This window comes from Bufo gargarizans, chromosome 5 (genome assembly GCF_014858855.1).
Source record: "Bufo gargarizans isolate SCDJY-AF-19 chromosome 5, ASM1485885v1, whole genome shotgun sequence".
Lineage (NCBI taxonomy): Eukaryota > Metazoa > Chordata > Amphibia > Anura > Bufonidae > Bufo > Bufo gargarizans.
The window spans coordinates 149,129,937-149,156,511 of record NC_058084.1 but is presented as its reverse complement, the minus strand read 5'-3'; the positions used below and the strand labels follow the sequence as shown (position 1 = coordinate 149,156,511).

Genomic DNA, 26,575 nt, shown 5'->3' with positions numbered 1-26,575 from the left:
AAACACTTGTTGTGAATTTTGCCGTTAAAGTGTAACTGCCATGTTTTCATAAAAAAATCTATTTTAGAATATTTTACTGCTGCTGCAGCATTATGCATAAAGAAATCTTTAGTTTCTTCACTGTTTTCTTTGAGCTTTTCCTTAACTATGGCTGTTTTAACCTCTACAATATGAGGACCTTCTCAAATTGGCTCCTCTGACAGTTCCCTGAGGCCAAAACTTCTTTCCCTCACTTCACATACACACTTGCTGTAGCCAGCAGCTCCCTGCCAGCCAATCAGATTAGATTACTGAGAGACACGCCTTCTCACTCTGAAGTGTGAAGGACCGCCCCTATGTCTTCCTGTCTTAGCTGGAGACAGACAAGCCATAGCAACTGGAAGGAAAAACAAACCAACCAGTACCTCCATAATAAGTAAATTTGACAACGCAGGTGCACGCTACCTTGGCTGAAACACAATGTGATTAGTAGAACTACAAGTAACAACACACTGCTAGTCAATTGCACAAAGATATAAGCAAATACTAAATGAAAAATAAACTGCTTGGTGGCCATACTTACTGCAACGGCAGTTAGAATTTCTTTGCGCATATAATTGATCAAAAATATGTCGGGCCCATCTACCGAACGACAAGGTGGCTTCTCATCAGATAGGGCCTACTCTAACATGCCTCTCCTGGGCTTACATGTTGGTGAGTTTGAACCGTGCACCGCCGCCCATTTACCATGTGCTTTTAATTAGAAAGATTTTATAGCTGTATTCTACTTTGCCCATATTGCAGGCTTACAGCCTGGGAGAGGCATGTGTAGGATATAGCTGGGTGCCACTTTGCCCAGATTGTAGGCTGTATGCGCAAAGAGCTTCTAACTATTTTTCATTTAGTATTTGCTTAAATCTTTGTGCAATTGACTAGCAGTGTGCTGTTACTTGTAGTTCTACTAATCACATTAAGCCATAGGAACGGTCTTTTAAGGGAGCAGTGGAAAGGGACAGGGGACATTAATGAAAGCTGTTATTATAAGGTAATTACAGATCTTTTGACAATCGTTGCCAGCCTAAATCATGTATACATGCCTAGTTGTAGAGAACAGCAAGTTTTGCAAAAAGTACTGAAACAATGGACAGTTGGACATATGCATTCAAAAGTTTAGAGAAGGTCAATTAAGTTCACCTATAAAGGTCACAGTGCATTTTAGGTTCATCCTGTAATTTCACCCACATGCCAATTATCCGTAACATTTTGTGAGTAGTGTATATCTGCCTACATATCTACAAAATACCTGTCTATAGACAACATGTTAGTAAACTGCTATAGTATTCCTATAGAATAACACACTACAGGGAGTGCAGAATTATTAGGCAAATTGTATTTTTGAGGATTAATTTTATTATTGAACAACAACCATGTTCTCAATGAACCCAAAAAACTCATTAATATCAAAGCTGAATATTTTTGGAAGTAGTTTTTAGTTTGTTTTTAGTTTTAGCTATTTTAGGGGGATATCTGTGTGTGCAGGTGACTATTACTGTGCATAATTATTAGGCAACTTAACAAAAAACAAATATATACCCATTTCAATTATTTATTTTTACCAGTGAAACCAATATAACATCTCAACATTCACAAATATACATTTCTGACATTCAAAAACAAAACAAAAACAAATCAGTGACCAATATAGCCACCTTTCTTTGCAAGGACACTCAAAAGCCTGCCATCCATGGATTCTGTCAGTGTTGTTGATCTGTTCACCATCAACATTGCATGCAGCAGCAACCACAGCCTCCCAGACACTGTTCAGAGAGGTGTACTGTTTTCCCTCCTTGTAAATCTCACATTTGATGATGGACCACAGGTTCTCATTGGGGTTCAGATCAGGTGAACAAGGAGGCCATGTCATTAGATTTTCTTCTTTTATACCCTTTCTTGCCAGCCACGCTGTGGAGTACTTGGACGCGTGTGATGGAGCATTGTCCTGCATGAAAATCATGTTTTTCTTGAAGGATGCAGACATCTTCCTGTACCACTGCTTGAAGAAGGTGTCTTCCAGAAACTGGCAGTAGGACTGGGAGTTGAGCTTGACTCCATCCTCAACCCGAAAAGGCCCCACAAGCTCATCTTTGATGATACCAGCCCAAACCAGTACTCCACCTCCACCTTGCTGGCGTCTGAGTCGGACTGGAGTTCTCTGCCCTTTACCAATCCAGCCACGGGCCCATCCATCTGGCCCACCAAGACTCACTCTCATTTCATCAGTCCATAAAACCTTTGAAAAATCAGTCTTGAGATATTTCTTGGCCCAGTCTTGACGTTTCAGCTTGTGTGTCTTGTTCAGTGGTGGTCGTCTTTCAGCCTTTCTTACCTTGGCCATGTCTCTGAGTATTGCACACCTTGTGCTTTTGGGCACTCCATTGATGTTGCAGCTCTGAAATATGGCCAAACTGGTGGCAAGTGGCATCTTGGCAGCTGCACGCTTGACTTTTCTCAGTTCATGGGCAGTTATTTTGCGCCTTGGTTTTTCCACACGCTTCTTGCGACCCTGTTGACTATTTTGAATGAAACGCTTGATTGTTCGATGATCACGCTTCAGAAGCTTTGCAATTTTAAGAGTGCTGCATCCCTCTGCAAGATATCTCACTATTTTTGCCTTTTCTGAGCCTGTCAAGTCCTTCTTTTGACCCATTTTGCCAAAGGAAAGGAAGTTGCCTAATAATTATGCACACCTGATATAGGGTGTTGATGTCATTAGACCACACCCCTTCTCATTACAGAGATGCACATCACCTAATATGCTTAATTGGTAGTAGGCTTTCGAGCCTATACAGCTTGGAGTAAGACAACATGCATAAAGAGGATGATGTGGTCAAAATACTCATTTGCCTAATAATTCTGCACTCCCTGTACACTTGCGATGTATAGACAATATTTATTTTAAGAAGAGCAGCACCTTGTAGAGTAACCACAGAGGGGTGTAAAACCCTGGGACCCAGATCCAAAGTCCACTATTCATATAAAGTGCTAAAAATCGTCTTACATCCTATTAAATCATTTTTTTGGAAGATACTTATTTGGAAATCTGTAGAATATGTCAAATAGAAATGTATTTGCTAACATCAGTCACTCATTAATTGTCTTCTTTCTTTAACAGCATGTATGTTCCGGTACAATGGAATATCATTCGTCTACCTCATTTACCTCTTGCTTATTCCTTTATTTTCGGAACCAACCAAGATAACAATGCAAGGTAAGATATGATTTGACAAGATGACATCATAATACATATTTATTACATGTTGAGATTTCCCTTGGATAATATAATTTATTTGTTATTTCTGTAGTGGTAAAACTTTTACATATACAGAGACTGTTGTGCAATGTGCTCTATAAATAGGATCAGTACAGCACATCCACAACAGGTATCTCTTGATTCATGTGAAGCACTGCCCTTTTTTATGGAGACTGGTTCTTGTAGGAAATAAAGCAATAATCAGTCTTTATATTCAATAAAGTTTTTTTTTTTTTTTTTTTTTTTGATCCAATATTCTCCTTCTATTAGTTTAAAGACTCCAACTTCAAGCAGTAGCCACATGCAACTAAAGTCCAGAAATCGTGCCTGTCATACTAAAGCTGCAGTATTTGCGCTAAATTATCCCATATACTTAGTGGTTCTGTCTAATTTTACAAGATTTCTAAGATACTGTGAAGGAACAGATAAAATATGCTCCCATGACCCAATAGATCCAGCTATCATATTTCTTACCAAACTCCATCAACGATGAGTTTGGGATACCTGGTCTGCCTGTTTTTAGCAGTGCTTGACTACAGGTTTCAGCCAAGTTTTGAGATTTCAGGAACTTTGCTGCTACAGTTCATGTTCCCATGGCAAATTCTTCCACTTCTGTAGTTCTTGCATTGCCTTCTTGCATAGGCTTCCAAATTAATTGAGGTCACATAGTTACATAGTTGATACAGTTGAAAAAACACATAAGTCCATCAAGTTCAACCAAGGGATAGGTGGGGACGCGAATCCCAGAAGTAAGTGAGACTCAGATTTCTATACGTTTTCATAAGCATTAATGTTGTTTACTTTTAAGAATTAATTTAAACCCTTTTAAAACTGTAGACTGTTCCTGCTGTGACCATGTCCCGAGGAAGTCTATTCCACAGATTCACAATTCTTACAGTAAAGTAGCTTTGACGCTTCTGGAGACTGAACTTTTTTTTCTCCTGTTGGAGGCAGTGCCCCCTTGTCTTTTGAGGGCATTTTATATGGAACAGCTTTTCACCATATTTTTTGTACTGCCCATTTATACATTTTCATAAGTTGATCATGTCCCCCCTTAGACGTCTTCTCAAGACTAAATAAATTCAATTATTTTAATCTTTTTTCATAACTAAGACCCTCCATGCCCCTTATCGTACTTTTTCTAGCTGCAGTGTGTCCTTTCTATGGACTGGTGCCCAGAACTGAACTGCATTTTTCAGATGAGGCCGCAGCAACGCTTTGTAAAGTGGTAATATTACATCCCTGCCCCGCGAGTCCATGCCTCTTTTAATGCATGACATTATCCTGGTGGCCTTAGATGCAGCTGATTGACATTGTATGCTGTTATTTAATCTACCATCTACAAGGACACCCAAATCCTTCTCTATAAGTGACTCTCACAATGTTGTTACATCACCTAGGACATATGAATCTCAGAGATTATTACTACCAAGATGCATAACTTTACATTTATCCACATTGAACCTCATTTGCCAAGTTGATGCCAAATCATTCAGTGTTCAAGTCAGCTTGTAGTTTATGGACATCTTCCATAGACTGCACAGTACTACAGCTTAGTGTCATCTGAAAAAATAGAAATGGTGCTATTAATCCCGTCCTTGATACCATTAATAAATAAATTAAATAATAGAGGGCCCAGCACTGAACCTTGGGGTACACAACTTATTGACCACAGCTCTCTAGACACGGTCCTTCAGCTACTTTTTAATCCAATTACAAACTATACTTTCCAAGCCTATATACCTTACTTACCTTTTAAATGTCTATGAAGGACAGTATCAAAAGCCTTTGCAAAATCCAGAAACACTACATCCACAGCCACCCCTCTGTCCAGGCTACTACTCACCTCCTCATAAAAACAAATCAGGTTAGTCTAACAACTTCTGTCCTTGGTAAACCCATGTTGGTTATCACTTATAATATTATTTACAGTCACATACTCCTGTATATAGTCCCTTCAAACACCTTCAAACGTTTTTCACACAACAGAAGTTAAACTAACTGGTCTATAATTACCTGTGGAGGACCTAGATCCTTTTTTTGAATATGGGCACCACATTTGCCTTTCGCCAATCACTTGGCACTGTACCAGTACCTAGAGAATCTTTAAAAATTATAAACAGGGGCACAGCAATGACTGAACTGAGCTCTTTTTTTTATATCAAATCTTTATATTAATTTTCAAAATGATAAGTATACAGCATACATCAATGCAGCTTGACAAATACAAACAACATGGGGGAACAGGCCCAAAGATCATGTGAACGATACATACAGCTAGAAAGTCATGATAGCCAATAAAGTAGTACTGCATTAACTGGCGTAAGTGCAATGCAATGTTGTGAAAAGGATGTGAAAATTCACATATATGCATTTCAAAGATAGAGAGAAGGAGAAAAGAATAGTGAAAAATAAAGTGAAGGAGGAAAGACGTAGGATAAAAGGAGGTATTGGCAAGTTGTTGGTGTGTGAAAGAAGTAGGGCAAAAAAATAGAGGTGCTATCAGGTTATGGGGGAGGTGATGGTCTTATTGCTCCATTGTATCCAGGGGGACCACAAGCTCAGATATTTGTCATGAGAAAAATTCTCTCAGCTGGATAATTCTTCCAGTCTGCATATTTAATGGCCAGTTCAGAAGATTAAAAAGGAACTGCACACTTGATAACAACTTTGAAAAAGAAGCGGTAACACTAAAGGAACAATTTCTGGCTAAAAAATATCCTGCAAAAACATTAGATATAGCCCTAACTAAAGTGAGGAACATGGATAGAATATCGTTTTTCGACCCTAAAGATAAAAAAGATGAACCAGGTGACAATATATGGATAATCCTTCCCTTCTTCGGCCAATATAAGAAAATTGATAAACTAATAAGAAAACATTGGCACCACTTACAAAGAAAAGCCAAAAAAGGGGGTCAGTCAGCACATACCAAACCGCAGTAGCACATTGCTATGGCAGGGAACAACATTAAAAGACAGAAACATGCAATGCGACAATAAACTGCAATATAGAGTACAAAATAGCATAATAATAACAAGTGCTACACTATAAGTGCGAGATACAAAATTATTTGAACCTGTCTGCCGAGCGTCAAGGCGATCTCTGTTAGACGGGTTCCTACGCTAAATTCTACCTGTTAGGTGCCATGACGGCTACCATACACTTCAGGGAGTGTAGGTTCCACGTTCCTGCATTGAATACTACCTGTTAGGTGCCATGACGGCTACCATACACTTCAGGAAGTGCAGGTTACACAGCAGGCCCACTCCACAACACCACCGGCGCCAAACGGCTACCAAGGATTGCAGTGAGAGTCCACAAACTATCTCACTCCTGGTGCCATGGCTTCAGTGAGTGAGGGGGAGCAGGCCTGACTATGTACTAACACTAATTAAAATCAGCCTATAGGGCAGACAGGATGGTCAGGAGTGCATGACTGAGGAGGCAGCCACACCTCCAGTACAAACTGCAAAAAAAAGCCAAAAAAGGGGGTCAGTCAGCACATACCAAACCAGACCCCCTTTTTTGGCTTTTCTTTGCAGTTTGTACTGGAGGTGTGGCTGCCTCCTCAGTCATGCACTCCTAACCATCCTGTCTGCCCTATAGGCTGATTTTAATTAGTGTTAGTACATAGTCAGGCCTGCTCCCCCTCACTCACTGAAGCCATTTACCACTTACAAAGAGACAAGATAATAGGTCCATCCCTTCCGAATAACCCTCTAATAACTTACACAAAAGCACCAAATCTAGGTCTGATGATTGCCCCCACCACAAAAAAAACACAAAAAAGCTTCCAATCTAACTGGCTTAATTTAAAAGGATTCTACAGATGTGGAAGTTGCAATAATTGCAAATTGACACATTTTCCTAAAAAAAAACTCTGCAGGTACAATCTACACAAAATTCCTTTCTCTATACAATTAGCGACAGTTTATCTTGCAACTCCACAGATGTCATATACATTCTAGAATGCCCATGTCACAGACAATATGTAGGCCGGACGAAAAGTGTATTCAAGAAAAGAGTAGCAGAACACATCAATAACATAAAAAAAAGGATATGAGAACCATACAGTTTCCCAACATTTCAAAACATACCATAATAAAGATCCCTCTGGTCTGATCTACATGGCCTTGGAAAAGATTAAGAAACCCTAGAGGGGGGGAAATCATATATCCAATATGTCTAGGGCGGAATCTCGGAAGATCTTCGAATTCGAAACAATTGTCCCTGCCGGCATAAATGCAGAGCTAGAACTGTTCGGGTTTCTATAGGGTGGGGTGCCCCTCAGGGACGGGGTGTCGGGGTCAGCACACCGACTCCCTCTCCCTGACTGGCCCTCCTCCCCCTACCTCCCCACACTATAATTAAATTAAATACACTCCAGTTGAATATACCCCAGTGACCATCACCTCTATTGACATCTTCACATATATATATATATATACAGTTGCAAGAAAAAGTATGTGAACCCTTTGGAATTATATGGATTTCTTCACAAATTGGTCATAAAATGTGATCTGATCTTCATCTAAGTCACAACAATAGACAATCACAGTCTGCTTAAACTACCGTATTTTTCGCCGTATAAGACGCACCGGCCTATAAGACGCACCTAGATTTTTGAGGAGGAAAATAAGAAAAAAAATATTTTGAACCAAAAAGGTGCACTTTTGGTGGGTTTTGAACTAATTGTGGTCTGTGGGTGACGCACTGTTATGGGGGATCTGTGGGTGGCACTGTTATGGGGGATCTGTGGGTGACACTTATGGGGGATCTGTGGGTGACACTTATGGGGGATCTGTGGGTGACACTTATGGGGGATCTGTGGGTGACACTTATGGGGGATCTGTGGGTGACACTTATGGGGGATCTGTGGGTGACACTTATGGGGGATCCTCTCTGGATGGCACTGTTATGAGGATGAGGATCTGTGAATGACAGTTATGGGGGGGATCTGTGGATGACACATATATAGCATCTTATGCTGTCATCCACAGATCCCCTCCATAAGTGTCCCTGTAGTGAATGACCCTCAATACAGGGGGTGGGGGTCGCATCTGCTTTAATGACAGTGGGGCCCGTGCAGTGACTATTCTACTACACGGGCCCCGCTTACTGTATAATCATATCTCTCTAATAGTTAATTGTTCTATGCATGTAATCGCATAATGAGCGCTAATGAGCGCTGTGTATTACCGTACTTAAAACTAGCAGCGCTCGCCGTTCGGAGCAGAGAGGAGGCAGGAGGCAGGCCGGGAGGACGGGCGCTTGCAACGTGAGTCATACGTCACGCGCCTGCGCCGCCTGCTTCATTCATAAGTGGGCGGTGCAGGCGCGTGACGTATGACTCACGCTGCAAGTGCCCGTCCTCCCGGCCTGCCTCCTCCCTCCTCTCTGCTCCGAACGGCGAGCGCTGCTAGTTTTAAGTACGGTAATACACAGCGCTCATTAGCGCTCATTATGCGATTACATGCATAGAACAATTAACTATTAGAGAGATATGATTATACAGTGAGCGGGGCCCGTGTAGTAGAATAGTCACTGCACGGGCCCCGCTGTCATTATTAATGCAGATGCCGCCCCCAGCCCCTCCTCCCTCACAGCTGATACACCCGCCGCACGGCATCGCGGCGGGTGTATCATTGAAAACTGGGCAAAATAAGCTACATTCGCCGTATAAGACGCACTGCTATTTTTCCCCCACTTTTGGGGGGAAAAAAGTGCGTCTTATACGGCGAAAAATACGGTAATACCTCACAAAGAATTAAATGTTACCATGTTTTTATTGAACACACCATGTAAACATTCACAGTGCAGGTGGAAAAAGTATGTGAACCCTTGGATTTAATAACTGGTTGAACCTCCTTTGGCAGCAATAACTTCCACCAAACGTTTCCAGTAGTTGCAGATCAGACGTGCACAACGGTCAGGAGTAATTCTTGACCATTCCTCTTTACAGAACTGTTTCAGTTCAGCAATATTCTTGGGATGTCTGGTGTGTATCGCTTTCTTGAGGTCATGCCACAGCATCTCAATCGGGTTGATGTCAGGACTCTGCCTGTGACACTCCAGAAGGCGTATTTTCTTCTGTTTAAGCCATTCTGTTGTTGATTTACTTCTATGCTTTGGGTCGTTGTCCTGTTGCATCGCCCATCTTCTGTTGAGCTTCAGCTGGTGGACAGATGGCCTTAAGTTCTCCTGCAAAATGTTTTGATAAACTTGGGAATTCATTTTTTCTTTGATGATAGCAATTCGTCCAGGCCCTGACGCATCAAAGCAGCCTCAAACCATGATGCCCCCACCACCATACTTCACAGTTGGGATGAGGTTTTGAGGTTGGTGCGCTGTGCCTCTTTTTTCCACACATAGTGCTGTGTGTTTCTTCGAAACAACTCAACTTTGGTTTCATCTGTCCACAGAATATTTTGCCAGTACTGCTGTGGAACATCCAGGTGCTCTTGTGCAAACTGTAAACGTGCAGCAATGTATTTTTTGGACAGCAGTGGCTTCCTCTGTGGTATCCTCCCATGAAATCCATTCTTGTTTAGTTTTTTATGTATCGTAGATTCGCTAACAGGGATGTTAGCATATGCCAGAGACTTTTGTAAGTCTTTAGCTGACACTCTAGAATTCTTCTTCACCTCATTGAGCAGTCTGCGCTGTGCTCTTGCAGTCATCTTTACAGGACGGCCACTCCTAGGGAGAGTAGCAGCAGTGCTGAACTTTCTCCATTTATAGACAATTTGTCTTACCGTGGACTGATGAACAGCAAGGCTTTTGGGGATACTTTTATAACCCTTTCCAGCTTTATGCAAGTCACCAATTCTTAATCGTAGGTCTTCTGAGAGCTCTTTTGTGTGAGGCATCATTCACATTAGGCAATGCTTCTTGTGAAAAGCAAACCCAGAACTGGTGTGTGTTTTTTATAGGGCAGGGCAGCTGTAACCAACACCTCCAATCTCATCTCATTGATTGGACTCCAGTTGGATGACACCTCACTCCAATTAGCTCTTGGAGATGTCATTAGTCTAGGGGTTCACATACTTTTTCTACCTGCACTGTGAAAATTGACATGGTGTGTTCAATAAAAACATGGTAACATTTAATTCTTTGTGTGTTATTAGTTTAAGAAGACTGTAATTGTCTATTGTTGTGACTTAGATGAAGATCAGATCACATTGTATGACCAATTTGTGCAGAAATCCATATAATTCCAAAGGGTTCACATTACTCTCTAGACTTGAATTGAGAATATATTTATATTATATATTCTAGTGAGTATTAATCTTACCCACCTTTTATACACACAGGCACTTTGTGCCGCAACGGATCCCACTTTTGCTATCATTAGAATTGCATCAAACAATTTCACACTATTTCTTACACCAGAATTGAGAAAATATGTCTATACATATTTTAGTGAGTATTATCCTCACCTACCCCTATACACACAGGCACAACAGGTTACGACTATTTATATTGGGCCTGAATGGTTTCCATCTCTTCATCGTCTCTATATTTCTCATTGTCCCCTTTAAACTCATTCAGGTCATATGTAACCCACCATGTCCATACATATGACAATGAATAAGGCTACTTTCACACTAGCGTTCGGGGCTCCGCTTGTGAGTTCCGTTCAAAGGCTCTCACAAGCGGCCCTGAACGCTTCCGTCCAGCCCTAATGCATTCTGAGTGGATGCTAATCCGCTCAGAATGCATCAGTCTGGCAGCATTTGGCCTCCGCTCCGCTCAGCAGGCGGACACCTGAACGCTGCTTGCAGCGTTTGGGTGTCCGCCTGGCCGTGCGGAGGCAAACGGATCCGTCCAGACTTACAATGTAAGTCAATGGGGACGGATCCGTTTAAATATGACACACTATGGCTCAATTTTCAAACGGATCCGTCCCCCATTGACTTTCAATGTAAAGTCTGGACGGATCCGTCTGAGGCTACTTTGACACTTAGAATTTTTTTTACAATATAATGCAGACGGATCCGTTCTGAACGGATCCACCGTCTACATTATATGAGCTGATCCGTCTCAGACGGATCCGCTCTGAACGCAAGTGTGAAAGTAGCCTAAAGGAGACACATTCCGGTACTGAACATCCATAGCCATTAAGTTAATCATATGTGAATCCTATATAGAAAGAAATGGATCCACTCCGGCTTTTACTAACATCCAAGACACCCTACAGATCCCTCCCCTATAAATAGGATGGTGATTAGGAAAACTGTCTGCCACTGATGAAGGTGCAAGAGTGCACCGAAACGCATTTGGTTCCTATTCAGACAGCAACTTGACCCATATATGGTTTTATAGCTATAATTTATTTTATGAAGAAAGCCTGCAAAAGCTACCAATAGAGCTGGTTACAATAGGTGACGTGTCCAGTCAGCTGACCGTAGTGACGGGGATACGCCCAGAGTCACGTGACATGCTACCCCTCGCATCACGTGGGATGCAATTAGAGAATCCCTGAGCAACGCGAGACGCCATCCTATACACTACGTGGGACGCCACCAGAGATACCGGAAGGAGGAGATACGATTACAGACAAGAGGAGCGGAGCAAGCCGACGTGCGCACCAACGCTACCCAGGACCGGACCACCGCCAGTATATATCTTCCATCCGGACATATCTCCAATGGGGTAAGACTGTTCCAGCTTTAATATACATCAGACTGTCTCCATCCACCCGGACACAACAAGGAACTGCAACACCACTTGATATACCTGTTTTCAGGTTGCGGTTACTGTGCTTTTTATCTTTGCTATTTTATCCTTGATATCTGGATACCTAGGTCAAACTTAGCAGGGGACACACAGGCCCACTCTAAGGTGGATGTTATATATATTTCAATTACTAGACAGACTGATCACCTGTACTAGTACTAACTTTTTAACATATAAGAACTTGGGGTCCATATAGGACAACTGCGGATTGTGGTGCAAATAACTTCGACGCCACTCACCTGTGATTTATAATTTTATTAATTTTACCTACACAAATAAATAATTTACCGTATGTGTATCTAGACATTTGAGTGCCCTCCATTTTATATTTATTTGCATATTTAATGGCCTTATTAATCCAATCCGTTAGTGAGGGCACCTGTTCAGATAACCAATGTAACAGAATAAGTAGTTTGCTGCAAATCTGCTAAGTGGTAATGTTGGTCAGATAAATTTAAAAGCACCAATGAGGGTGAAATGGGAGCTACTGATGGGCAAATTCGCTTGATAGTGTTTGACATTGATTACCAGTAGGGGTCTATCTTAGGACACGTCCACCAGATGTGGTAGGCCGTACCTTGGTCAATATGGCATCTCCAACAGACTGAGGGCTTGGAGGGGTCCATTTTATGAATTATGTCTGGGGTTCGATACCACTTCGTGATCAACTTGAACGAGTTCTCTTGGAGCCGAACACATCTCGAGAAGCCATGAGAATGTCTAAGAAACGAGGATGTGTCCCTTTCAGAAAGCATTATTCCCATATCTTTTTCCTATTGTTGGATAAAGTGAAGTTTAATGGGAGCATTTACTTCCAATATTTTATTGCAAAGATGAGATATACATTTTCTCTGGGTGTTAGGAGAGTTTATTATTGCATCATACCAAGAAGATATGTAGTTTATTTGTGCAGAGCGCAGATACTGCTGACAAAATATACTGAAGTGAGAGTAATGGATGGAGGTCCATTTTGAAACCTGAAGCAATGCTTGGAGGTCCCGCATAGTGGGTATTGAGTTTCCCTTCAACAAGTCCCCAATAGCTTGGCCGCCAAAAGCAGACCTTATTAAAAAGTCTTATTGGCATAAAAGGCGAGGGGCCGCTAGGAAGGTTGAGGAAGGAAGATAGCTTGGCTCAAGTATTAAAGACCCCTTTATATGATGGAGGAACTCCAGAGCCTAGCCCAGCTAGAGTAGGGACCTTCCATAAATTGTCGTCATCGGAGGGAGAAAGTAGCTTGTGAGCAATTTGACAACCTAGCTAGTATTGTGGGGGTTTAAGAGCTCAGAGTGAAGTCTCAGTTGGATTTATTGGTAATATATTTTGACATCTGGGAGCCCAAAACCTCCTTTATGTTTGGGTAGTGCCAGTGTGGAATAAGCCAAACAAGGTCTAGCTTGTTTCCAAATAAAGGAGGAGAAAAGTCTGTGGGCAGCCAAAAGGTATGAGTCTGGTAAAAATATATGGAGTGTTTGCATTAAATAAAGCAAATTTAGAAGTACCTGTATGTACCTCTTCACAAAATGTTTCCTGCCTATCCACAACATATATGGAATATTTAGATCTTTTAGTTGTGTTTTGATACTAGACAGGAGTGTAGGGTAATTGAATTGTAATATCATGTTAGGGTCACTGGGGATATTCACACCAAGATAATTGATATGAGAGTTAGCCGATTGAAAAGGGTACTCCTTAGATAGGTCGGACACTACTTTTACTGGGGACATTAATTCCCATAGCTGTGCATTTTAAAGTTGGACAGTTGACCAAATTCATTGAGTAATTTAAGTGTGGCTGGAAGCACCACAACAGGGTCATGCAAGAGCAGAGAGAGCCCCTGAAATTTGCGTGAGGGGAGGAGTACAGGGACAGGACCGCCTTCATAAACTGGAAAGGGAAGCCAAATCTGTGAAGGGTAGCCTCCATAAATCTCCAATCCATTCTGTCAAATGCTTTTTCAGCATCCGTACTGAGTAGTATGAGTTGGGTATTATTTTCTATGGCATATTCTACCGCTTGCTGGACTCTAAAGGTGCTGTCCCTGCACTCTCTAACCCCCACAAATCCAGATTGTTCAGGGGAAATCAGTTTCTGGGGAAGTGGAGAGATCCTGTAGGCCAGCATCTTTGCCCATGGTTTTATGTCAGTATTTAAGAGGGAGATTAGTCCATAACCCGAGGGGATTTCAGGATCTTTGCCTGGTTTGGGAAGTATTACAATATGGGCTTCTAATGCCTGTTTCACGGGAGGAGATCCGGTGAGTAATGTATTGAAGTAGGATACCAATTGTGGCCCCAGAACCGTTAGAAATTTTTTATAGTAGGAAATCGGTAACCCATCAGGTCTTGGACTTTTACCGTTAGTTGTTCTGAGAGCTTTTTGAATTTCTGTAAAGGATACCGGGGCAACAAGTGCATCACTTTCGTCTTTGGACACTGTGGGCAAATTAAGGGTAGATAAGAACTGTTGTTATAAGTAATCTAGTAGCAAGGGTTTTGGGTGCTTTTTGAGGGCGGATGTTATATAAAGATTGGCAATAAGAGGAAAAAATCCCTGCTATTTCAGGAGTGGTGTTCAAAGTTTTGCCATCATGTGACTTCATCTGTCTAATATGTGATTGTTCCGTACGTTTTTTAATAAGCACTGTCATAATCCTATTGCCTTTGTCTCAATGAGCATAGTGTTTATGTCTTATCCTGAAATAGGCTCAGGCAGCTTTTGTGTGAAGTAGCGTTTTAAGCTCATTTCTCAGCATCATTAAAGACCTCTTATGAGTACCTTTCAAATTTGCTATTTGTGACAGAAGAGATGTAACACGTGCCATGCGTTGTTTCTTCAGGTGTGATCCCAAAGAAATAAGTTCCCCGCGAATAACAGACTTGTGGGCTTCCCGTACAGAGGCAGAAGAGGCCTCTGATGAGGAATTAAGCTGAAAGTAGTCTTGAAGTTTTTTAGATAATGAATTAATATGTGAGGATGTGTCTTATAGTGTAGTATTTAGCCGCCGCGTCCTTTCCTTCCCAGATATCTCAGGGATGCTCATGGATATAAAGACAGGGGCATGATCAGATACTGTGATACAGTGGCTATCTGCACTATGCACCTGAGGTAGATATCGTTCTTGAATAAGGAAGTAGTCAAGCCTCTGCTAAGACCTGTGGGGGTTGCAGTAAACGGTGTAATCCTTCCTATCCGTATACTTTGACCTTCAGACATTGCTGAGGCAAAGCTCTCTTAGTCTACTATGGATACTTTTTAATGCCCTGTATGAGATTGCGGACCTCCGAGTGGAGGAATCTGATAATGTATTGAGGACTGAGTAGAGACACCTCCCACTATCAGTAAGCCAGAAGTGAACAAGGAGATGTCATGAAGTACTTTCCGCAGCCACTTAACCGTTCCTGCATTGAGGGCCTATAGATTACACATTGTGACCTCATCGTTTCCCAATTTTCCCTTTAAGAATAGGTATCTCCCGTCGGGGTCCACCATCTCAGACAAAACAGAGAAGGGTAAATTTTTATGAATCCCTATACTAACACCTCTTGACGAGCGTTCATAACAGGAATGGTACCAGGACTGATAGTAGGAGTGTGACAGTTTTGGGATGTGCCCTTGCCTAAAATGTGTTTCCTGTAACATAACCACGTTTGCTTCCTCTCTCCTTAATACTTGAAAGATACGGCTTCTCTTAACTGGGTTATTGCACCCATGTACATTAAAAGAAGCTAACTTAAAGGGATTCTGTCACCAGGTTTGGGGCTATAGAGCTGCAGACATCTAGATCGCCGCTAGCATGTCCGCAATATATGTGTCCTATAGGGCTGTGTGGTTTTAATGTCTTTAAAAAAGGATTTTATAGATATGTAAATGAGTGTTGAATGTGTCCAAGGGGCTGTACGAATCTTACTTGTGCCCAGCCGTGCCCAGCCACGCCCGCCAGTGAAGGAGCCCAGCACCGCCTATGTCTCCTCCTTTCATCAACGATAGATAGCCGTAATCTCGCGATGCCAGCACAGGGAAGGAACACTATATCGACACTGCGCATGCGCAAGCTCGCACATCGCGAGATTACAGCTATCTATCATTGATGAAAGGAGGAGACATAGGCGGTGCTGGTCTCCTTCACAGGCGGGCGTGGCTGGGCACGGCTTGAGCGGGTACATGTAAAAAAGTATTGCACTTGGGAGCTCCACAAGGAGCAGGTAGGGGGGAGATAAACAGACATTCGTGTAACCTAATCCGCTCAAGCTTCTGTTGGAGAAGCCTGTTGCATATAAAAAGGCGGGAAAATAAAAAACTATGCCATTAGGTGATGTGTAATATATAGATACGTAATTGAAAAGGTGAAGGCAATGACTATTTCCCTGAATTGAAACTAGACAAGGAAAAGAGAAAGTAGGTAACAACAATACCCTCAATATAAGGATCAATCTTCAAAATGATTATGAGCAATAAATGGCAACCCACGGGAACTTAGAGGTCAGTCGTTGGAGTCCATGCAAGAAGATCTTTTGTTCTTCATGTGCTTCTGTTTCTTGACAGTTGTTCATGTCGGTGGAATCTTCAGGGGAGGAAGATCCTCATCTTTGGGAACGGGCAACCATGAGGGGACCTCCCCTGGTGTTAGGTTCAGGGACTCCCATAGCTGTTGTAAGTCATCCGGGGTGCGAATAGTGAGGTGCTGATTACCAGAGGTGATGAGGAGGCCGAATGGGAAAAGCCACCGATAAGGGATTTTGGATGAGCGCAGTAAATCCGTCAGGGGCCTCAGAATCCTTCTCTTCTGGAGGGTCGAGGGAGATTGATCTTGGAACACTTGTATTCTGGAATCTGCCAACATTATTTCACCCGCGTCTCTGGCTTTATGTAAAATGGCTTCTGTTTCCCGAAAACTCAGGCCACAAATTATGTTCCTGGGAGGGGGTAGGTTTAGGGCGCAAAGCTCTATGAACACGTTCCACAATAATGGATGATGCCCGTCTGGAACCAGTAAGGTGATAAACAGGTCTTGCATAACCACAAATAGATCCTCTTTTGCTGTAGCTTGAGGAAAGCCACGTATTCTGATGTTCCTCCTGCAATTTCTATTTTCTTGGTCCTCAAGCATCATTAGGGAATTATTTATAGCATTGCGGTGAGTCCCTAGGGTACTTTTGACTGCTGAGTTAAGATCAGCGCGTCTTGTGTCTGCTCCAGGGCCTCAACTCTGTCGCCAATATGACGTATATCTGCTTTAACGACCGATAGGTCCGCAGTTATGGGAGCTAATGCTCTTTGTAGGGTCCGATCTAGGTAATCTCGGGTGAGAGGTGGTGACTCACTCACTGCATGATGTATGGAGGGAGCCTCTGCATCTATCCTCGCTGAGTCCATCTGCGCAGTGCAGCGTTGTGTCTTGGAGGTGCGTGCTGCTGGCTGGGACGGCTGTTTATTGAGGTATTTTTCCATGCCTTTGTGGGCTTTCACAGTTTTGCCAGTGCCAGTCATCTCTCCAGGATGATATTTTGGCTGTATCTTCACCATCACAGTGGGATAAGATGCGTTTGCAGGCTCTACAGCAGCTTGGTGACGGGAGCGCTTCTCTCAAGCAGCCGCCATCTAGCGAGGTCAGGCTCCGCCCCCAAGAACTGAGCTTTTTAAGCACTCTTGGGTGTAATCCATCTGGACCCTGAGCCTTGTTCACAGTTAACTTATTTAACTTATCTTGGACCATATCTACAGTTAGCCAATTTAGTATATGACTGGGTGTACTAACAGCCCCAGCACCATAGTTATCTGCTCCTTTTTCTTCTTTTGTATATAGAGAACTAAATAAACCATTTAGTAACTCTGCCTTTTCCTTATCTTCAGTGACTACCCCCCCCCCCCCTTTGCCATTATCTAGGGACCCTACCTGCTTGGACCTTGTTTTTTTGTTTTTTTTAGCATTTATATATATAAATGCTTTTGGGGATTTGTTTTGCTCTCTTTTGTCATCTGCTGTTCATTTTGTATTTTTGAAAATTTTATCTCCTTTTTACAGATTTTATTAAGCCATGTGTAATCTTCAAACACTACAGCTGACCCCTCAGATTAGTATTTTTTAAATGCCCTTTTTTTGTCTTTTATTGCCCTTTTTACAGTAGCTGTAATCCATGGGGTGTTTAATTTTAGCTGTTTATACTTGTTACCTAAAATAATATTTTTTTTTGTGTAATTACTTAATGTGAATTTAAAGCTCTCCCATTTATCCTCAGTATTATTATGTGACAGTAGCTGCTCTCAGTCTATGCCCTGAAATGCTGCCCTCAACCCCGGGGAAATTAGCCTTTTTAAAATTCAGTGTCTGTGCTCTGCCTGACAGAGTTTGCTTCTTATAGTGTAGGGGGAATATAATTATATTGTGGTCACTAATACCTAGTGTTTCTTTAAAGTAACATTTCCAACAAGCTCTGCATCATTAGAAATTACCAGATCCAACAGAGCATCGGCCCTAGTGGGAGCTTCTACAAACTGGCCCATAAAGTGGTCCCGCAGAAAGTTGAGGAATTTTCTCCCCTTTGCTGTTGAGGCAGAACCATGACCCCAGTCAATGTCTGGGAAGTTAAAATCTCCCATTATGACCACTGTACCAGCCTATGCAGCACTCTCTATTTGGTTATACAGTTGCATTTCTATCTCCTCTGTGATGTTAGGGGGTCTATAGATTACACCAAGGTCACAATCTAGAATATGTCTTGTTTAATTCCCCCCTCTGTCTTTTGGTAATACACCTTGGCTTTAACCCTAACAAGGTCCCTTAATAACAAAATAACCGTATTTGCAATTCTCAAACTGTTTTGTTCTTTGGAACCAATAATATGGTTTTGTCACTAATTTCAGACATCTAGCAGACATCACTCAAAGTGTTGATTCCTCTCAGCTTTTGCATTCTTATTTGGTGCTTGGAAATACTCCTGTACGATATTTCCAGTGTATGAACTTATTGATTAGCCTTTGCTGTTTCTAGGATATGTAAATAAGATTATTTACTATGACTCTTTGTTTGCCTATTAAAGTTCTGTCACCACAATCTTGTGCTATTATCTGCAGTAATACATAAGCAGTACTGCAGATAAAGAATTGCGTGAAACGAATTGACTTTGATCCGAATTTCAGAAAAAATTATATTTGCCACAAATCTGAATTTCTTCAAGCTTCGTGGTAACAAATCGATTTTTTCCTAAAATGACAGCTACACGTGTTACAAAGTGAAAGTAAGAAGCCCAGGAGTGCAATATGACCCATAATGCCGTGCTGCCAGCCAATGAGCAGATAGCCATACCCTGTGATGTCACAGCCCTATAAAAGCCTCATCCTGAGTGGTTGCCACAATTTCACTGTGAACTGAGCATAGGGAGAGACGTGGCAAGCGCTAGGGACAGAGCTAGAACCTGGGATCTTTTAATTCCTTGTCTTATTCACCCTGATAGAGCTCTATTATGGTGAATAGGACTTCACACTCTTCCTGCTGCCCTGAATTTGTGCACACAGCAGCAGGGAGCTGACTATGGCAGCTAGGGCTTCAGTAGCGACCTGGCTGCCATGGCTACCAATCAGAACCCCGCAATTACACTGCTGGGGCTCAGATCGGAACTGCCACTGTCACCAATGAAGAGGAGGGGAGGGGACCCCGTGGCCACTGCCACCAATGAATATAACAATGGGGAGAGGAGGGGAGGGGGTATGCCTGTGGCCACTGCTCCACTAATAATACTAATACGGGAGGGGGACGCACTGCGCCACCAATGAATGTAAGACACATTAATTCAAGTATAGGCAGTGGGTGCCGGCCTCAATAACAGGGCATGCGATCCACCGAACTGCGGCAATTAACTCCTCAGGTAAGATCGGTATCGTATCGATCTGGGTCTAAAAGTATCAATTGGGTATCAATACTTCAATATCCGGTGCAACTGTAGGCTACTCTAGACCCTGTCAGTAAACAAATATCGGTGCATGAGTTCTTAAAGGCAGCAGCAGGTAGTCAGCATGGAGTGGTGGGGGTAAAATGCCATACTTGGCAGTGTGTGAATGTATTATCAAGTTGCTGGAGGACGTTAGCGTGACAGTAGGCAGGATATGTGGGAAGACTGTGAAGCGGGGTCAGGGTGAAAATGTTGGCACCATGGCCCTGCGTCATCACATGGAGCATCACCATAAAGTGGCCTGGAAAAACCGTTGCACTAATGTAGTGGTACAGCCTGACGTAGCAACCGCTGCATCTCCCAGCAGCCCACATGCCTTCTCCACCAGTCAGGGCTCCTCAGCAGAAGTAAGCTGTTGTTTCTTTGCTTCATCTGTTTCTCCTGATAATACTCCTACTCCTTGTCAGGTTTTTCGCCAGCAATCAATCACCAAGGCAATTGCAAACAGACAATAGTATGTATGCACTCATCCGATCCTAAGCTGTCATTACTTCTCTAAAAAAGCTGTACCAGTCCTGCACATGTATGTTGAGCAGAAGGTGGGCCAGTCTTTGAGCCTGTTGGTGTAATCATGGGATTTCTGCACCAATGCCCCCCTCTACCTCCTCATCCTCCCACTTATCCTCAGCCTCCACTGTAGGCACAATTCAAAGTGGTCGTCCAGCATACCAGCTATGCAAAGCATGGTGTTGTCATGCGGTTTAGCACCAGGTCAGTCTGGGTGAACAGAGTCTCTCCAAGGAGGAACTGCTCCGCGTCATAAACCAAGAAATCAAATGCTGGCTGTCTCCTTGCCAACCGGATATAGGAACCATGGTCACGGGAAGATACGGTAACAGGAAGAACATTCTGTCTGCACTGCGTCAGGAAAGGCTGATCCATGCGCCCTGCATGGCATTCGTCTTTAATCTGCTTGTCACCTGGTTCCTGAAGTCTTCCACCCAACTGCAAGATGTCAAAGAAACTGTGCATGCACTTCAGCCACTCTTACCATGCAAAACATGCCCTCCTTGAGCTGCAAAGGCAGAAAGATGTTCCCCTACATTGCCTCATATGCAACGTTTCCAGATGTTGGAACTCCACGCTTCACATTTTAGACCGACTGTATGAGCAGTGCAAACCCCTGACCAGATTTCTTGATGATGCAAACGGACAGGACTTAACCTGGTGTAACTTTGATGTTAGACAGTGGCAGCTCATGTGTGACACCTGCCATTTGCTCAGGCCATTTGAGGATACCACTTTAGTTGTCAGTCTCCAGGACTACAGAAATTTAGTAAATTTTGTAATGTTGGTCTATCAATCCCCTTTTATTGGGCGGGTCCTATGCTGGTGGTGCTACATCAATGACATTTTTATGGTCTGGAGTGGCACTACAGATAAACTGGACAGTTTTCATGCCCATCTAAAGATGGGCGTTCCTGGTTTGCAGTTCACTGTTACAGTATCAGAGAAGGAACTCCAATTCCTTGATGTATTGGTTCATGTGGTTTATGGGGAGATCCGGACTGATCTTTATCAGAAGCCTACGGACAGGAACAACTTACTTATACATGACAGCTATCAACCTCGGTCCATGGTGGACTCCTTACCATGGAGCCAACTTTTGCGCATAAGAAGAATTCTCTTAGAAGACAATGACTTCTCTAAAAGGACTGATGAGATGTGTAGCAAATTTATAGAAAGAGGTTACCCTAGGAAACTTCTGAGGAGAACACGGGAGAAGGTTATATTGATTGATAGGGAGTCCACGCTCGACCGATCGTCTCGCAATGAAACAGGTTAGAGAATTCCTTTTTGTATCTGTATATGGACAGGATAGTGGAGATATTGACAGAATTTTGAGAAAGGATTGGCATATTTACAGAAGGGATTGCCTGAGATTAAAGAATTTGAGGTTCCTCCAATGATGGCATACAAAAGGAATACTAATCTATGTGATAAATTGGTTAAGACGGCTGTTGGAGAGCCATGTGAGAGTGGACATATATTTGGCCCCTAGGAAGAACGGTAATTTTCCATGTCTGTTCTGTTGCAATTGCATGGACAAGAAGAAAAAAAGGAGGGGGTTAGTCACCTGGTTCTCTCAATGAAAATCCGGGTACCTAACTTGCAGGGCGCCAAATATGTAGAACCAATAGCTATGGACACTATTTTGACTGGTAGGATAGAATATCTATGTATAGATGCACAAATGAAGGCTGCCGGTGAGATAAACCTAGCGAGGTATACTACCTAAGGTAGAATAAACAATAAGAGAGAGAGAAATAAAAAGAGAGTTTTTTTTATATCACCAGGGGGCGCCACTCATAGCTTGATTGCATATAAAATATCATCATAAATATTTAAAAGGTTAGAACATTTTTATTTTTTTTTGAAAATATATATATTTTACCAAATTATGGTGAAATGGAATATAATCATGCAGTGAAAATTCCACACGGCTTGTAGCCATACAAAATTCATCCATAAAATGGAATTGTAATTGTACTCACTTCACCCAGGAGGAGAGATAGGGGATAAACTCAAGACACCTCCAAACCCTTCCTCCTGCGCCTGGTTCGCTTCTAGAGTATCAGGAAATAACGGCAGTCCTAGAGCTGGAACTTCTTGTCAAATCCTTTATTCAGACAATCAGGGTAGGGTGAGGAAAAGGCCCAACGCGTTTCGGGGATATATAAATCCTCTTCATCAGGAGCATATACACTTTTAAAGATAGTGGCTTATTTAAAACCAAATATGGCGCCAAAAACGGTGTTTGAAACGTCACTTCCGGTCCGTGTGAGTCCATGCGTTCCAGCATGGAACGCAAAACCGGAAGTGAGGTGTACAAAATACAAAGCATCTACATATCTATAATTCATGCTCATTTGCCTAAACGAGGCTACTATACAGGTTATGTTGTACATGTATCGATCTTAAATACAGTATAGGTTATGACTTCTGATAAGGTACACAAGCCCCGTCTCTTCTACATATGTGAACGAACAACCGGAAGTGAAATCACTTCCGGTGGACCAGGTACTTGAAGTGTAAGTCTATACAAACTTGTCTTCTCTGAGAAGGAGAGACATGTATTGGTCACATTGGTAAAGAGAGCAGGGAAGAGGTAGAGATTTTATAGTTAGTATTTGTTTTAACAGTCTACATCACGGGTGTCAAACACAAGGCCCGCGGGCCAAATCCGGCCCGCCAGACCTTGTCATGTGGCCCGCGTAGCCGCCGCCTGCCAGCCTTCACCTTTTTATTATCATCACTTACACCCGATACAGGAGCCGGGAGGATCAGCTGTGAGGGAGGCGGTACTTACATCTACAAGCGCTCGCCGAGAGGAGGGAGGAGGCAGGCTGGGAGGATGGGCGCTGGCAGCGTGAGTCATACGTCACGCGCCTGCGCCGCCCACTTTATGAATGAAGCAGGCGGCGTGGGCGCATGTTGTATGACTCACGCTGCCAGCGCCTGTCCTCCCGGCCTGCCTCCTGCCTCCTCTCGGCGAGCGCTTGTAGATGTAAGTACCGCCTCCCTCACAGCTGATCCTCCCGGCTCCTGTATCGGGTGTAAGTGATAATGATAATAAAAAGGTAAAGGCTGGTGATTGTGAAACTTGAAAGGGGGGAAAGACCGTATGTGAATGGCTACTAGGCTGGTGCTGCTGAAAGGGGTTAATTATAACTACTGTGGGAGCAAAGGGGGGAATAATTAGCTACACTGAAGAGGGGACTGAAAGGGGTTAATAAATACTGTGAATGGGGGACTGCTGAAAAAGGGGTTAATAACTACTGTGAAGCCCCTTCACAGTAGTTAACCCCTTTCAGCAGTCTTCACAGTATTTATTAAACTCAGCAGTCCCCCTTCAGTGAAGGGGGGACTGCTGGGGTTAATAACTACTGTGAAGGGGGACTGCTGAAAGGGGGAAATAACTATGAAGAGGGGGCTGCTGAAAGGGGTTAATAACTACTGTGAAGGGGGACTGCTGAAAGGGGTTAATAACTACTGTGAAGGGGGACTGCTGAAAGGGGTTAATAACTACTGTGAAGCCCCTTCACAGTAGTTATTAATCTCTTTCAGCAGTCCCTCCTTAACAGTATTTATTAACCCCTTTCAGTCCCCTCTTCAGTGTAGTTATTTATTCCCTCTTTTGCTCCCACAGTAGTTATAATTAACCCCTTTCAGCAGTCTTCACAGTATTTACTAAACTCAGCAGTCCCCCTTCAGTGAAGGTGGGACTGCTGGGGTTAATAACTACTGTGAAGGGGGACTGCTGAAAGGGGTTAATAACTACTGTGAAGGGTAACCTCTTTCAGCAGTCCCTCCTTAACAGTATTTATTAACCCCTTTCAGTCCCCTCTTCAGTGTAGTTATTTATTCCCTCTTTTGCTCCCACAGTAGTTATAATTAACCCCTTTCAGCAGTCCCAGCAGGGGACTGCTAAAAGGGGTTAATAACTACTAGGGGGGGTGACACCATTTTCTACTGCACCGGGTGACACCAGCCCTAGCAACGCCACTGTCAGCGCTCCTTATGCGATTATATACATACGGTAACCATTAACTATTAGAGATACGATTATACAGTGAGTGGACGCATAGTCCTACAGATACAACCGGCCCTTTGAGGGTGACCAAACTGCTGATGCGGCCCCCGATGCATTTGAGTTTGACACCCCTGGTCTACATCGACGGCCGTGGGATGACGTCACCTCCCGATCTCCGCCCTCTTCCGCTCGGTGGAACGCAAGTGGCGGAGCCGAGGGTTTCCGTCATCGCGCAGAGATTCTGTGCGTATGGGCAAAGGGGAAAACAGGCACCTGAAGACATGATGTATAAGATAATGGGAAAACAGATGACAATACATAAGTAATTCCATTACAACATTAAAGGGCTAACCCATATTTTCAGCCGATATTGAGCATGAGGCCCTAAGTCTATTCATGTAGAAAAGGTTTCCCAGATATACTACAATATTAATAGTAAAATATATCAGCACATATAAAACCTATATCAGCACATATAAAAAAAATAAAATATAAAAAATATGTATATATACATGAAAAATAAACAGTAAAAAAAAAATTCAAGAATAATAATAAAAATGAATCAGAAATAGATTAAAAAAAATAAAATAAAAGATGATAAAATAAATAAATAAATAAATAAAAAAGTAGTAAAAAATAGTTATTAATTGAGAAATTCTATAATATGTTAATAGTGTTCTATCCTAAGTCTTGGGGAAGACACAGAAGGTATATATGTCTATTGTGGATTTGCTACGAATATTCAGATATTTAAAGGTTTTAGTATGATTATCTGTACTTTTTCTAAAAAATCTGTACAAGCATTGTTAAAAATATGTATTGAACATGTATATTGATCAGAGGTTGGATTTAAATAAGAGGTAGAGCGACTCGACCTATTATATCATATGTGAAGCATAGATGGGGGTGACCTTCTCTCCGCACCGTAGTTAGTGATGTCCAGACCAATATTTGACTTGTGTAGGATGAGGTGATTTCGATATAGGGATCTCAGTAACATTAATATAATTAAATGTATCTCCTAATAAAATACAATACAAGGTTGGAGTTTTTGGTCAATAATTAGTGTATTCTAGTGTTTCGTTTAACCCGTGGGGAAATAGTGTATTGAGACGAAAAATCCAGTGCATCTCTTTCCTGCACAAAACTTGATAGGAATGCATAACCTGTTCTATTGGGGTTACTTTTAGTAGGGCGGGATTGCTGTTATGTTTTTCCAAGAAATGTCTAGATACACTATGTGTGGTGACCCCTCGTTTTATGTTTGACCGATGTTCTGTCATTCTGTCTCTTACTGCTTGAGTGGTTCTCCCTACATATTTTATGTTACATGGGCAAGTAAGTAGATAAACTACATTCCTGGTGTTGCAGCTGATCTCTTGTTTGTATCTCAATAAATTGTTTGTCGTGATTTTAACCACTTCAACCCCGCTAGCTGAAACCCCCTTAATGACCAGGCCACTTTTTACACTTCTGCACTACACTACTTTCACCGTTTATTGCTCGGTCATGCAACTTACCACCCAAATGAATTTTACCTCCTTTTCTTCTCACTAATAGAGCTTTCATTTGGTGGTATTTCATTGCTGCTGACATTTTTACTTTTTTTGTTATTAATCGAAATGTAACGATTTTTTTGAAAAAAAATGAAATTTTTCACTTTCAGCTGTAAAATTTTGCAAAAAAAACGACATCCATATATAAATTTTTCACTAAATTTATTGTTCTACATGTCTGATAAAAAAAATGTTTGGGCAAAAAAAAATGGTTTGGTTAAAAGTTATAGCGTTTACAAACTATGGTACAAAAATGTGAATTTCCGCTTTTTGAAGCAGCTCTGACTTTCTGAGCACCTGTCATGTTTCCTGAGGTTCTACAATGCCCAGAAAGTACAAACACCCCACAAATGACCCCATTTCGGAAAGTAGACACCCTAAGGTATTCGCTGATGGGCATAGTGAGTTCATAGAACTTTTTATTTTTTGTCACAAGTTAGCGGAAAATGATTATTATTTTTTTTCTTACAAAGTCTCATATTACACTAACTTGTGACAAAAAAAA

The 26,575-nt window shown here is 42.2% G+C and overlaps 1 protein-coding gene across 5 annotated transcripts in view; it reads left to right on the top strand.

The window, feature by feature from the left end:
* Positions 1 to 26,575, top strand: part of PIEZO2 (piezo type mechanosensitive ion channel component 2) — a 537,568-nt gene that overhangs the window by 148,341 nt on the left and 362,652 nt on the right. For all 5 annotated transcript variants that reach the window (XM_044293449.1, XM_044293451.1, XM_044293452.1 and 2 more), the window contains exon 2: positions 3,152 to 3,247. In XM_044293449.1, the coding sequence (XP_044149384.1) occupies positions 3,152 to 3,247 (96 nt within the window). The remainder of the gene's footprint in view (positions 1 to 3,151; positions 3,248 to 26,575) is intronic.